The sequence below is a fragment of the Fundulus heteroclitus genome, chromosome 11 (genome assembly GCF_011125445.2).
Source record: "Fundulus heteroclitus isolate FHET01 chromosome 11, MU-UCD_Fhet_4.1, whole genome shotgun sequence".
Classification (NCBI taxonomy): Eukaryota; Metazoa; Chordata; class Actinopteri; order Cyprinodontiformes; family Fundulidae; genus Fundulus; species Fundulus heteroclitus.
In genome coordinates this window covers 35,751,845-35,764,623 of record NC_046371.1, presented here as the reverse complement: position 1 = coordinate 35,764,623, position 12,779 = coordinate 35,751,845, and the positions used below count along the sequence as shown (strand labels likewise).

The 12,779-nt window shown below is 39.4% G+C and overlaps 1 protein-coding gene across 1 annotated transcript; it reads left to right on the top strand.

Moving 5' to 3' along the window:
* Positions 1-1,079: 1,079 nt before the first annotated feature.
* Positions 1,080-12,513, top strand: tmprss2 (transmembrane serine protease 2). Its single transcript, XM_012865249.3, has 14 exons — positions 1,080-1,343; positions 1,458-1,513; positions 1,631-1,790; positions 2,721-2,813; positions 2,927-3,043; positions 4,604-4,733; positions 5,543-5,659; positions 5,751-5,791; positions 5,941-6,109; positions 7,487-7,653; positions 7,758-7,853; positions 8,039-8,181; positions 11,941-12,093; positions 12,446-12,513. Exons 2-14 carry the CDS (start codon positions 1,499-1,501, stop codon positions 12,452-12,454), a joined length of 1,410 nt encoding a protein of 469 aa, XP_012720703.2. The 5' UTR covers positions 1,080-1,343; positions 1,458-1,498; the 3' UTR covers positions 12,455-12,513.
* The last annotated feature ends 266 nt before the right edge of the window (positions 12,514-12,779 follow it).

Here is a 12,779-nt window from a genome sequence, read left to right as displayed (position 1 = left end):
GTCTTAGTTCTGCCTCAGAAAAAGCATGTTTGATGTTTTTCTGCTGGAATCAAGTTTTAGGAATCGGACCTGCCACCTTATAACCTTGATCTTGTTGGCCCGTCTTGTTAACAGCTTGGTCATAACTCCGCATGTAGCTTGAATTGTTACAGTGCTCACATAAATATAACCGTAGAAATTCTTTGATCAACATGGAGCATAGTATTGACCGAGTCTGTCTGACATTTTGGCTATTCTGGGATCTGTTATAATTGTAGGAGTCAGCAATTCCAGTCATATACCTTCTCAGAATAAATCCTTATTCTTCTATGGCACTCCACCCTGTTATAAATCTGAACACACTCCTTTAATGAATGGTAAATGGACTGGATTTATTGTACAGCCCTTTTCAAAGCACTTCATACCAGAGCCACATCCACCCAATTGTATTCACTGACGCACATGCATTCATACACTGATACCCAATTCAATGGGCAACTTGTGGTTAAGTGCCATGCCCAGGGCCACATCATCAAGTGTCAAGGGGAGGCTGGAATTCAACCAACAACCTTTCAGATTCAAGGCTACTACTCTAACCACTGAGCTACAGTTGCTAACTCCACATGGATATTGTTGAATAGAAAGCTAGGTGTTAATGAAGTAATGAGTCAATCACATGGAATCAGCACCATACACGTTGACTGTTTATAGCTTTTACTTTTGACTCTGCTACGCCTAGCAATAAATTATTCACTAGTTACAGTGAATAAATGTAAGACCAGTTTCACACGCAGAGAAAAGGTGGGACAATATATCTGCCTTTCATTCCTCCCTTTTCCTAATACTGATCCCATTCAAACACAGAGTTAAACTTTAACTGGCTCTAAATGTTCTTAAACCCAACAGGGATTGGGTCACCCACTTGTTTTAAAGGCACAGGTAAACAAACTCTTTCAAAGCAAAACAATATGTGCAAAGCAAACACTGAGACTTAACATAATGTTATTTTCCCCCTATTTTACAATAATCGTGTTATAATATCTGACCCTTGAATGATATTGATTGACTCTTGACTGATCATTACAGAGTCTTGGGTGGATTAATATGTTTTCCCAACGATTCCGTCTCCTTTCACCCACATCTGATCACCTGTCAGTTAAGGAGGGAATTGGTTCAAACACCTAATAACTACCTGCCCATACTCGCTCGTGACCAGGGCTGGACATTCGGCTGCTGTGTGTGTTCAGTGGAAAAGGTGTGGTTCTAGCTCTAGAGTAAAGGTGCCTACAACGTGACAGAGCAGAACGACAGAGCTGAAGGAGAGACGCAAAGAGCACTACGGAACTTGTAGCATTTTTACTTAAGTAAGTTAGAATTCATTCTAAATTAGATTAATTAAAAATTCAGCACTTGAGAACAGTCAGCAAATTTTGTTTTATATCATTTGCATTTCTTTTTAACATTTTTATCTACTGCAGGTTTAGTGAGGTTGCTCCAGAGCAGTGAAACCACCTTCTCCATGCAGAATAATCAGGTAAGTTATTTATGAAAGAAGCTTATGTTTGAGGTTGAAGTTCTATATTACTGAAATTATCTGAATTGTTCTGAACAAGTTAGCACTCACTGGCTTTTCTTATCCCTTTATGTCCAGGATAATAAACATGTCTATGACAACATAGGGTTCCAGCATGACATAAGACCCCCTCCATATACCTATCAACATGCAAACCCACAGACCCCCAGCTACATAGCTGGACCTGCTCAGATCAACACCGAGCAGAATACAGCACCTGCTCCACGACAGAAGAAAGGTACAGCAACTTTTCATTCTCAGCTTACAAAAACATTGGTGACACATCAAACTGGTCACCACTTGTGAGACCAGTAACAAACATATTTTATCAAGTGAAAACATCAATACACATCAAATATGTTGGTCAATGTTCCTGTTATTATGGGTTGAATGCAACTCTAAACAGGTGGGTTTTCAGGCTTGATTTAAAGGAACTCAGTATTTCAGCTGTTTTTGTTCCAGTTTGTTCCAGATTTGGGGATCATAGAAGCTGAATGCTGCTTCTCTATGACTGGTTCTGGTTCTGGGTGTACAGAGTAGACCAGAACCAGAACATCTGAGTGGTCCGGAGGGTTGATACAATAACAAAAGGTCTTTAATGTACTTTGGTGCTAAGCTGTTTAGTGATTTATAAACAGAAGTATTTTAAAGTCTATTCTCTGGGTTACAGGGAGCCAGTGTAGGGAGTTTAGAACTGGGGAAGATGAGCAGTCTCACCATAGATTAACATTTTATTAAAAACAAGACATTAAAGAGAACTAAGGAGCTTTGTCTGGTTATAACATTCTGAAACTTAACAGAGCCTATCAGAACAAACCCCTCGGATCAAGCACATGGGTGGAGGGGTGGTGACTTGGGCTTTTGTTACAGACACAGCACCTTTGTACCTAGCAGGTATTAAGCTGGCCATTACCCTCTATATAGTCATTTGTGAGGCCATCTGTCTGACAGCTAACACTCTGTGAAAGGTGATTCATGTAACAAGCACACCAGGGTACCTATAAAAGACCTACCTAAAACAATTATTCATGAGATTTATCAATTACACGTTTTCTACACAGATTTGTCAGTCCAGTCACAGGCCTGATGTTTGGGCAGGTGTTAGTTCCTGCTGCGCAACAATGTCTTTCATTTGCATTCCACTTTGAATATGTTTGTGTTTGCACAGGAGGAAAAGCATGTCCCTGGAAGTATATCTTGTGTGGGTGTCTGTTTGGGCTTCTAATCCTGGCAGTGGCCGCCCTCTTGCTCTGGTATTTCTGTACGTTTATTTAAAGACCTTTGCAGCTTTAAAATGGTTTTTAAATTTAAGTGTGATACTGTATGTCCTTTTACATCCATTTCTATTATTTGTTCGTATGTGTGTGTTTGCAGTGTATTACCAGTGTCCATTTGGAAGGTCATGTGGACCTGGAGGGAAGTGTCTGAGCACTACCCAGTGGTGTGATGGTGTACGGGACTGTTCCAACGGAAAGGACGAATCGTATTGCTGTAAGATATTCAACTCAACACACTGAGGGCCTGATCTTCAAAAGCTTTGCCTGTGCTAAAATGCGTGCAAACTAATTGCCGCCTGGAAGGCATTTGCGTGTGTGAAATGAGCAGAATAGCAGACGCAAACTTTTTTGCATGTATGCTTTCGGGAAAATGCAGATCCTACCGCGCAGATTTGTGGGAGGAGGATATACAAAGGTACATACTTACCACCCATAAGGCCATTTATCAAACATGAAACTGATCGCGGGCACAGTTTTTGCGCCCATATTTAGTACGTTTGAAAGTCAGGTGCAAACTCGCACGCAAACATGTCTGTGATCCTTGTGGCCAGAAGAGAGACACTAGTATACCAACAAACGATGGGATGGAGTTTGCTTCCATGACTTGTGGCAAGAGGAATTGTATTTCCCTCATTTAATGTTCATATACAGGCTCTGTACGAAGCACAACTTTCATGCATTCATTATTCATACTAACTTATCCGCTCAGATCACAGGGGGGCTGAGGCCTATCTCTATTGGTTAATGGGCAACGGTACACCCTGGACCGGTCTATTAGTCTATTAATGCTATTCTTTTTTTAAATAGTTATTATCATATCTACCTCCAACGACTGGAGGGAGGTTTTCAGTTGACGGAGGCTGGAGAAGCTGCGCTCAGCTGTTGTGTTTAATATGGGCACAACTTCTGCTGATAAAACAACAATTTTTCCTCTATTATTTAGAATATTAATCAATATTGTCTTTGATGGGCTGCACAGAGGGTAGCACTGTTGCCATGCAGGAAAAAGGGTTAACCTAACCTAACCCTGGGTTCAAGTCCTAACCCTGGGTCTTTCTGCATGGAGTCTGCATGTTCTCCCTGTGTATGCGTGGCTTCTCTCCGGGTACTCCGGCTTCCTCCCACAGTCCAAAAACATGCCTGCCAGGTTAACTGGCCTCTCTAAATTCTCCTTTGTTGTGAGTGTGTGCATGAATGGTTGTTTGTCCTGTATGTCTCTGTGTTTCCCTGTGATAGAGTGACGACCTGTCCAGGGTGTACCCCGCCTTACAGCTGGATATAGACACCAGCACCCCTCGCGACCTCACAAGGGATAGACTTGTTCGAAAATGGATGAATAGATGGATTGTCTTTGATGAGAGAAAAAAGTTAAATAGCAGAAGTTCTCCATTCATTAAAAAACAATTTTGTGTCTCCTAGGTGTCTGGAGAATTTATATGAATTTATGTGTTTCTGGCTTTGCTTGACATCACTTAGATCTTCATCTTTCTTTTACAGCAGCTCCCAAACTACTAGTAGTGCACACAACTTATTTTTTTAAATGGGGCGGACCAAATTGTTTTTGCATGTCTTATCCATTGCAAAAGCGATATTTGAAGATGACGTCCACTCATTGATTGTGCAGTTTTGTTGTCCCCCACGCAATTTAGCGCTCCTATTTTTGTAATGTTTGAAATCAGGTCCTCAATGATCTTCACTTAGATACACATGGTTTCATGGATATGTGTTTTAATGCCATTATTTTTGCCTGACTACAGCTCTTTGTGTTGCACAGTTCGCCTCCAGGGGAACAACTTCATGCTGCAAAGTTATTCATCAAACAACCAGGCCTGGTTGCCTGTGTGTGCTGAGAACTGGGATGACAACTATGGGATGTCTGTGTGTGAGCAGATGGGCTACAGGAGGTATTAATAGTTTACTCCCTTTTCTGCAGAATTTGAAACTGTGCTGTTTGACCAACTGCTTTTTAAATAGGTAACACAAAGTTGTGCTTAGTTGTAAGGTGGAAGGAACACAGTACATGGTTTTTAGAAGGTTTTACAAATAATTCTGCAATGAATGACCTGCCCCCTGACTCAATACTTTGTGGAACCACGTTTGGCTGCATTTACAGCTGCAAGTCTTTTGGAGTATGCCTTTACCTGTTTTGGACATTTAGAGACTCACATTTATACCCATTCTTCTCTGCAAATAGCTCAGTCAGACTGGACGAAGAGCATCTATAAAGTTCAGTGGGTTAGCCTCTGCATTTTTTAGGTTTGTTCATGAATGTTTTAGAGCTGTTTAGGCAGTCAAGATCTGAAGGTGTGTGTTTGAACTCTTCCCTTACAGTGTGGTCTGCTGATTCTTTTTAAATGCATTTTACTGTCATAAATGTCCCGTTATTAATAACCTCATACAAAGAAAACAGCTTCTGCAAACACACTGATATTTCAGAGCTTTCCTTGCTTTGGGATTTTAGCTGTTGAGCCAGTGGACTCTGATTTCTTTTGAAAAATTCTGATATAGAAAACCTAATTAGCTAAGGGGCTTCAGGTAGTCTGGCTTTCAACCATGTCAACTCTTTACATTCACTAAAACTTGTACAAACACAAGCAAAACAATCTGTTCTTGTCTTCTTTAAAACACTGGTTGGTACCGACTGAGTTATATGTCTTCTGGTCTCGCATTTCTGATAGCCTCACTGTTTCTTGTCACTCTGTGTGTCCCAAAGGCAGGATTATGTGAGCTCCAGTCAAATCAGCTCTAGTACCTCAGCCCCTGAGGGATACCTGAAGCTAAAATCTGGAAGCAGCTATGACACGCTAATACAGTCACAGCTCATACACAGGTAGGGCTACACCCTCATTTTAGTCTGGATAATTATTTCTTTAGAGTGAACAAATAAGGAGAAAATAATCTTATCTTACTTTACCTTGCAGCCCATGTAGCTCAGCTAGAGCTGTTAAACTCCAGTGCATTGGTGAGCTTCTAACTGGAACATGAGTACAAGATAAGATAATAGTGCATGACTAATGACTGCTAAGTCTAACTAGACAAATAGGGATGCTTGCTGTATATTGAAATGCAACTTTATTCTTTTTCTTTGTTTCCATGACTTGCAATGTTTAGAATGTGGGAAGAGCTCAGCTGCTCCCAGCAGTCGCATCGTAGGCGGCACTGAAGCGGTGAATGGAGCATGGCCATGGCAAGTTAGCCTCCAGATTACTGGCAGACATGTGTGTGGAGGCTCCATCATTAGCCCATACTGGATCCTGTCGGCAGCACACTGCTTCCAAACGTAAGATTTTATTTAAGACTTTCTAAATGAAACATAAAAACAGTTAAATAATATGGTCTCATGGTCCGGTGTGGTCATAATTCAGTACCTTTGCAGACATTTGATCGCATGCAAATCATTTGATATGTAAAGAGCTGACACATGTACAATGAGCGCCAAACATGGTGGCCATGGTGTGATCAGGCAGCTGCAGGAGCATCCAACAGTCAAAACACTGACACACAGCAGGATCCGTGCTTGAGTGTTTGATAAGACGTCATATTGAGACGTTGCATGAGGCTGCTCGGTCATCTCTTCGTTACTGGTGATTGATGTGGGAACCCATGGGTATACGAGCTTCCTGAACCATCGTGTAAAGAGTACTCATCAATATTCCAAGCAGCTACAAGACACAACTATTTGGTTTCCAACCCAAAATATGGGCCACCGGAAACTTTGGTAGATGCTTTTAATGCTGTATGTCGGGAGAAAATCACCTAGTAGCTTCTATCACAAACCAGTTATGTAATCAAGCAGCAAAGATGAGCTAAGATCAACTCATCATGTAGCAGCCTCCATCCATTCATAAACCCAGCCAACTTCTACACAGGTGAGCCTCCAAAAAAGGAAGCTGGTACTGCAGGAAATAAAGGAGCTCTGAAGTAGAACTCAACAGGGTCTTTGAACAGAATGTGTTGGTCATCTTGCATTTTAAAAGGTAACACATATCAGTGCATGCAGCACCTTATCAGTTTTGTTCAATTTCCTTCCTCATCATAACAGAAGAAACCACCTTTGGCTGAGTCCAGGAATCTGTCTTCCATGACACATTTCTTTACAACCTATAAAGTGCGCTTGGACTAACCTTGCTTGGAAGCGCATAGATGTAACAGAATTGGCTTGAATTTGACTCTCCTTGCCTTCGCAACACATTCAGCAAAAACACCAAGAGACAGTAAGAAGATGTCTGGTTCCTGGCTTGTAGTGTTTGGTGAAAAGAAATTTCACCAGAACTTTGTAGAAGACGCAGCAGCTGCCCTACTCATGATACAGCCTATAACCTCTGGTGCCCATTCTCTCCTTGCAAACTCAGTCATTACAAAAGCACCTCTGGACAGATTTTATGTCCACATTGGACCACTCTACTTGCATTCATCTTTACTTTAAACTAGGTCAATAAGTTGTATTGGTTTAATCATGATTCAGTGTCATAGAACTTAATAAGTTTACTGTCCTTGGTAGTTATCAGTACTTTGTGCTTTATTGCCAGTGATTCATGCATGATTTCTTGTAAGAGCTTGCCTGAAGTTTTCCAATCAGTGACATTGTGGCATAAAAACCAATAAAGATTGCTTCACATTTGGAGATATCCTTTAAAATGTGTTTTTTTCATGACAGATACACCAATCCACGAATATGGAGTGTAGGTTATGGTGATGTGAAGTTGTCAAGCATGCCAAAAATGGGGTTAGTTCAGAGAATCATTAATCATGAGAATTATGACTCTGAAACTAATGCCTTTGACATTGCTTTGCTCAAACTCAAGGAGCCTGTAACTTTTACAGGTCAGTGCTTCTTTAAATCCACTATTCATTCATAGAGTGACATTGACAAGAACCATCACTTAACTTCTTTATAACAACCTATTTTATATATGTTTTTATATCAGGAAAAGTGAGACCAGTGTGTCTCCCCAACAGTGGAATTACTGTCAGTGAAGGCAGTCAAGCCTGGATTACTGGATGGGGGACCTTGTTTTCATCTGGTGAGGAAATGCAACAGGCCCAGCTTTCCTTTTCATTTTATGCTGTTTTCACTACCAAACGTTTCTCTATGTGGATCATTTAATCCAAATGTTTCAGAATGTAGCTTCCAGTGCAAGTTGAAGAACAGTAATTGTCATGATTAGTTGAGTTAACTACAGATTTGGAATATTTTTTTCTTTTTTAGGGCAGTCCCCTGACACATTAAATCAAGCTCAGATTAGCATTTACAACAGAGAGACCTGTAATGCTCGTCAAGTGTTGGATGGGAAGGTCACTGAGACCATGTTCTGCGCAGGCAAACTGATTGGAGGCGTTGACACATGCCAGGTTGGTTGGAGTTCCTTCCCTCTGACACGATTCCAAACAGATACAGATTTATTCTACCTCCGTCACACTGTTGTGTATCTGACTTTCTTTTGATGGCATAGTAAGCCATGATGCCATAGGAAAAATATGCTTCCACATCGCCTTTGTACAGAATGTAGCATAAATAGTTTGATCTCAAGATAAGCCAGACATAGATGTTTTGGAGATGGCAAAAAATGCTGCCATATGAGCGTCACAGCTCTCACATGCAATGTATACCATGCATTTGCCACTGCCACATAATCCTAGATGTGAATGCATTATCGCAACAGTGTCCCAATAATCTAGATGATCTCACACCATGCCATACAGACGTTTCACTTTAACTTAGCATGCTGGATAGTCGAGACTAAACAAGAAACAAATGGCATGACCTACTTTCAGAATGATTTGGTTAATAATTACCCACCTGGAGACACTCGCTGAGCTCTGAATGTGCTCATCAGGGTATTCTGGAAGAGAAGGGGACTAATAAGATACTTCCTAGACATCACAAGACACAGAATTTACTGTTTATTTTATAGAAGCAATAATAGTCTAACATTATATCGAACCAAAACTGCAGCTCGTGTCTTCTGCTGACCTTAGGATATATGGTCACACTGTACAGAATCTTGCGTAGAAAAGTATTTGACATCAGATGTAATCTTAAGGCTCTTTACAGGACAAACATGTCAAATTCATATCCTAAAATGTATAATCCAATTAATCTTATACAAATACACAATCTCAAATGCAATCACATTCCAATTCAATCCTCATTATAATAGTGAATATTCTAGTTCAGTTTATCATCTGAATTAGTACAAATATACTTCATTGTTCTTGGTAGGTTTAATATTTTTAAGTGGAGAATGATTTACTACTAGGCATTGTAGAGCAAGGGGTCCAAAAGTGGGGATCGGGACCCCTCGGGAGGTCGCGAGACACTTCTTGGGGGTCCTGAAATGATTAGTTGCAGATGTGCTAAAAAGATTTAGTACTTCCTTATTTGTGAAAGCATTGCCAAAGTATAACTTCACAAGGTGCTCAACACTCCTTGTGTTAATACAGGGGGAAGGCTGCACTTTAGGATTCTTATTAACATAAAAGTTTAATAAGAACTAAAATGTATTGTATAAAATGTATAATGTTTGTAAAATGGGTAAATCTAGACAGTTAAATAAATTAACTGGAGAGTGGAAAACATATAAACAAGAGCAAAAAAAATTAGTCTACTCAGCAAAACTAGTTTCAGATGGAATGCTACCATGCTGAACAATCAAAGTACACTTCCAGTCAAAAGTCTGGACTTACCCTCTCGTTCACTGGGAAGTCTTTATTTTTATTACTACTTGGAAAACCATTTCAGGTGACTAACCTCATGAAGCTCATCGAGAGAAGGCCAAGAGTGACCAAAGCAGTAATCAAACTATGGGGGCTAAAATATAAAAGGTGTTTTGAGTTATGACACAGTTTCGTGTTTGATACTTCTATGTACTTTTGAGTAATAGTTTTGATGTCTTCACTACTTATCTGCAATGTAGAAAGTCAAAAATAAGGAATGTCCATTGAATGACAAAGGTGAGTCTAAACCTTTGACTGGTGGTGTATATCCAAAACTGATAAAGAATACAAAGCGACCAAAGCTTAAATATTACCGTAGAGTACTGCAACAGTTAGAAGCCATTAATATGAAGCGAAGTGATTGCCCAGAAGTCCCTGAAGAGTCCAACTGTTAAATAAACACATACTGGGTGCTTAAAAGATTACAAATATAAATAGAAATAGATTCTATGAGCTAATGGAAGGAAAATCTTTCGTTTTGAGCCTGGGTTAGGTAGACAATGACCAAACTCTGAACAATACTTGAAGTTGTCAGATTACTTTTTGCTGATGAGAAAGACGGCAAACATACCAGCAAGGGGCAGAATCTTGGTACCAGATCAACAAGATTGACCTTACTGTGTGGCCAGCTCCAAGCCCCAGATGTTAATCCAACAGAAAACCTTTAACATGCTATTTTTTAGACAAAGCCAAAAAATTTAGACAAACTGAGGAATTTCATCCAGTTGTCATAGCTGTGCTAGAATACCCATCAGCAGGTTTCAGAAATTGGTCAACTCCATTCAACAGAGACATAAAGCAGATGTGGAAATACAGTGGTTTCACAGCTAAACCTTCATGCATTTTTAGTGTATACAGTAAAGTTTCTATAAAAAATAATAACTGCATAAAAACTACAACAAAAGAAAACAGCCTAATATTTATTTTCCCTCATTTTCTGTTGTGCTAAACAATTACTTGGTTAGTTTCTTTCATGAGCAGAAGAATGCCCCTCTCATGTATTTCACAAAGGAAAAGAGGAGATCAAACTGTTTTTGATTAAGGAGCCATCTCAGCATCCTTCTGTGTCAGACCAAACCCTCTGCATTCTTCACTACATCTATGAAGCTTTGTAGTTCTCCTCTTCCCCAGAACCTGGCAGTTCTGCTCTTCATCCCATCCTTTGTCCAATACATATATTATCCCATATCTAAAAGTTTTAAATAACCGACTCCAAACTAAGCTCCTGATCCTCTGTTTTCAGCTTTAGCTAGTACACAAGTACCAGATAAACTGATATTATTTACATTTATAGTTAAAGGAGCAATAAATAAGATATTTACTGTAAAATCAACCTAATTCATTCTCATGTGTCACTCGGGACAAAGGTAACATTCCCTATAAACAATCGGTCATCTCCATCAACAATCTCTTAGTCACGTTTTTCTCCTTTCAGAGGTACGGTCCAGAATGACTTCCATTCAGAGTGAAGCCTTGTTTACTTCCTGGTTTCTGATCCAAACGTTTGAGAGTTTGCAGAGTTCCCAAAACAGAGCGCACCATTTGGTATTTTATCTTGGCAAAAGATCTGCAGCTGGGAAGCCAGTAAGAGAAATGGACCAGAAATAGAATAGAATACAAAATCATATACAGCACTACCCACTGCATCACTGTGCAGTCATCATTACTTATTGTTCCTTTGAAATATTATTTAGCATGTTTCCAGTCATGTTCTTGTACATAAACCAAATTCTGACTCCTACGTGCAATAATTAGATGCCCACTGGTTAGTGCTAATGTTATTTTTAGCATTAGACTGCGTAACAGGGTTAAAAGATAAAAACAAAACAAAAACAAAAAATCTGCACGTCATGCTTCACTGTCGTGAAAAAATGAGCATAGTTTGTCACTAAACTCTAAAACCTTTTTTTATTAACCTCCACATGCTTGCACAGGTCCAGTGTTGAGCTTTTAAATGCAGATAACTCGATTTCTTTGGCCATTTGGTGACAGTGGACAGCTGTTTGCATTAAGCAGTTATCTTTGCAGAATCCATCGTAGAAGCTTTTGGTTTAGACATCTGTGGATAATTTTTGCGCAAATTAGCTGCTTTATTATTTGTTTTGTTTTTTAAAGAAGAATATTTTTTCTACATTTCCTTGTCATCTATTTTGTTTTTGTTTATTTGTGGCTGACAATACTGCATTATCTGCTTCTTTGAGTATGCTGTTGTAATATGCACAGACTAACATTTAACCTTGTTTTGCCTTGCTAAAGAATTGCTATTTATGGAACATAAGAAACCAAGTGCAGGAAATACTCCTGGAAGCATCTTGCATTTATAATGAAGCTGTTGCATTTCATTTATGCTTTCAAGTGCATTGCGGTGACAGATTTTTGTCCTATATGTTGCAGGGTGACAGTGGAGGACCTTTGGTGGTTAACAGAGCAGATGTATGGTGGCTCCTAGGGGACACTAGCTGGGGTTATGGATGTGCTCTGCAGAACAAACCAGGAGTCTATGGCAATGTGACTTACTTTAGTGAGTGGATATACAAACAAATGCAGGTACAGTAGTTTATATCCATTTGTCTATATCATGGCGAATTTACTTGTCAAATTTTGTCAAACTGTTTTTCACTTGGAAAAATAAAAAATATAAACATCCACTCCAAATATTCATTTTACATGTCGGCAGGTTGCAGTTTGTTGCTGCTAAATGGTGTTAAACTTTCGTCTCCGCTAGCTTTTTGTTTTTATCTTGCTTTGGCAATGCTTCTGAGGAGATAAATAGTTTTTTTTGTGGAGTCCTAGGATTTCTTAATGATCTGGTGTAAAACCTCAGGAAGTATTTGCAGATATTAAAGCCGTAAACAAGGGCACATATAACTAACTCATCTTTCCTCTATAATCTTCACAGGATTACTAACAGAGACATCCCTGAAGCTCCAATACATGCACTTTGAAAATAAAATTTCAAGGAAACTTGCTGATCAATGAGATTTCTTTATTACTACAAATCGAAATAAGATTTTTTTAAATAAGTTTGTTTTTACATGCACATTGTATGTTTGCATTTACAAAGAATGTAGTTATTTATTTATTTACAAATTTGAGATGACCTGCTGGATTTATCTCTTAGCTGAAATACCTCTGTGTTTACCTGGAAGACTTGCAGGAAGTGAATTGGGAAGGTTGGTTGCAGCCAGGGACCTTTGGTCTAACTCCGTTTATCCTGTTATCATTTAAACATC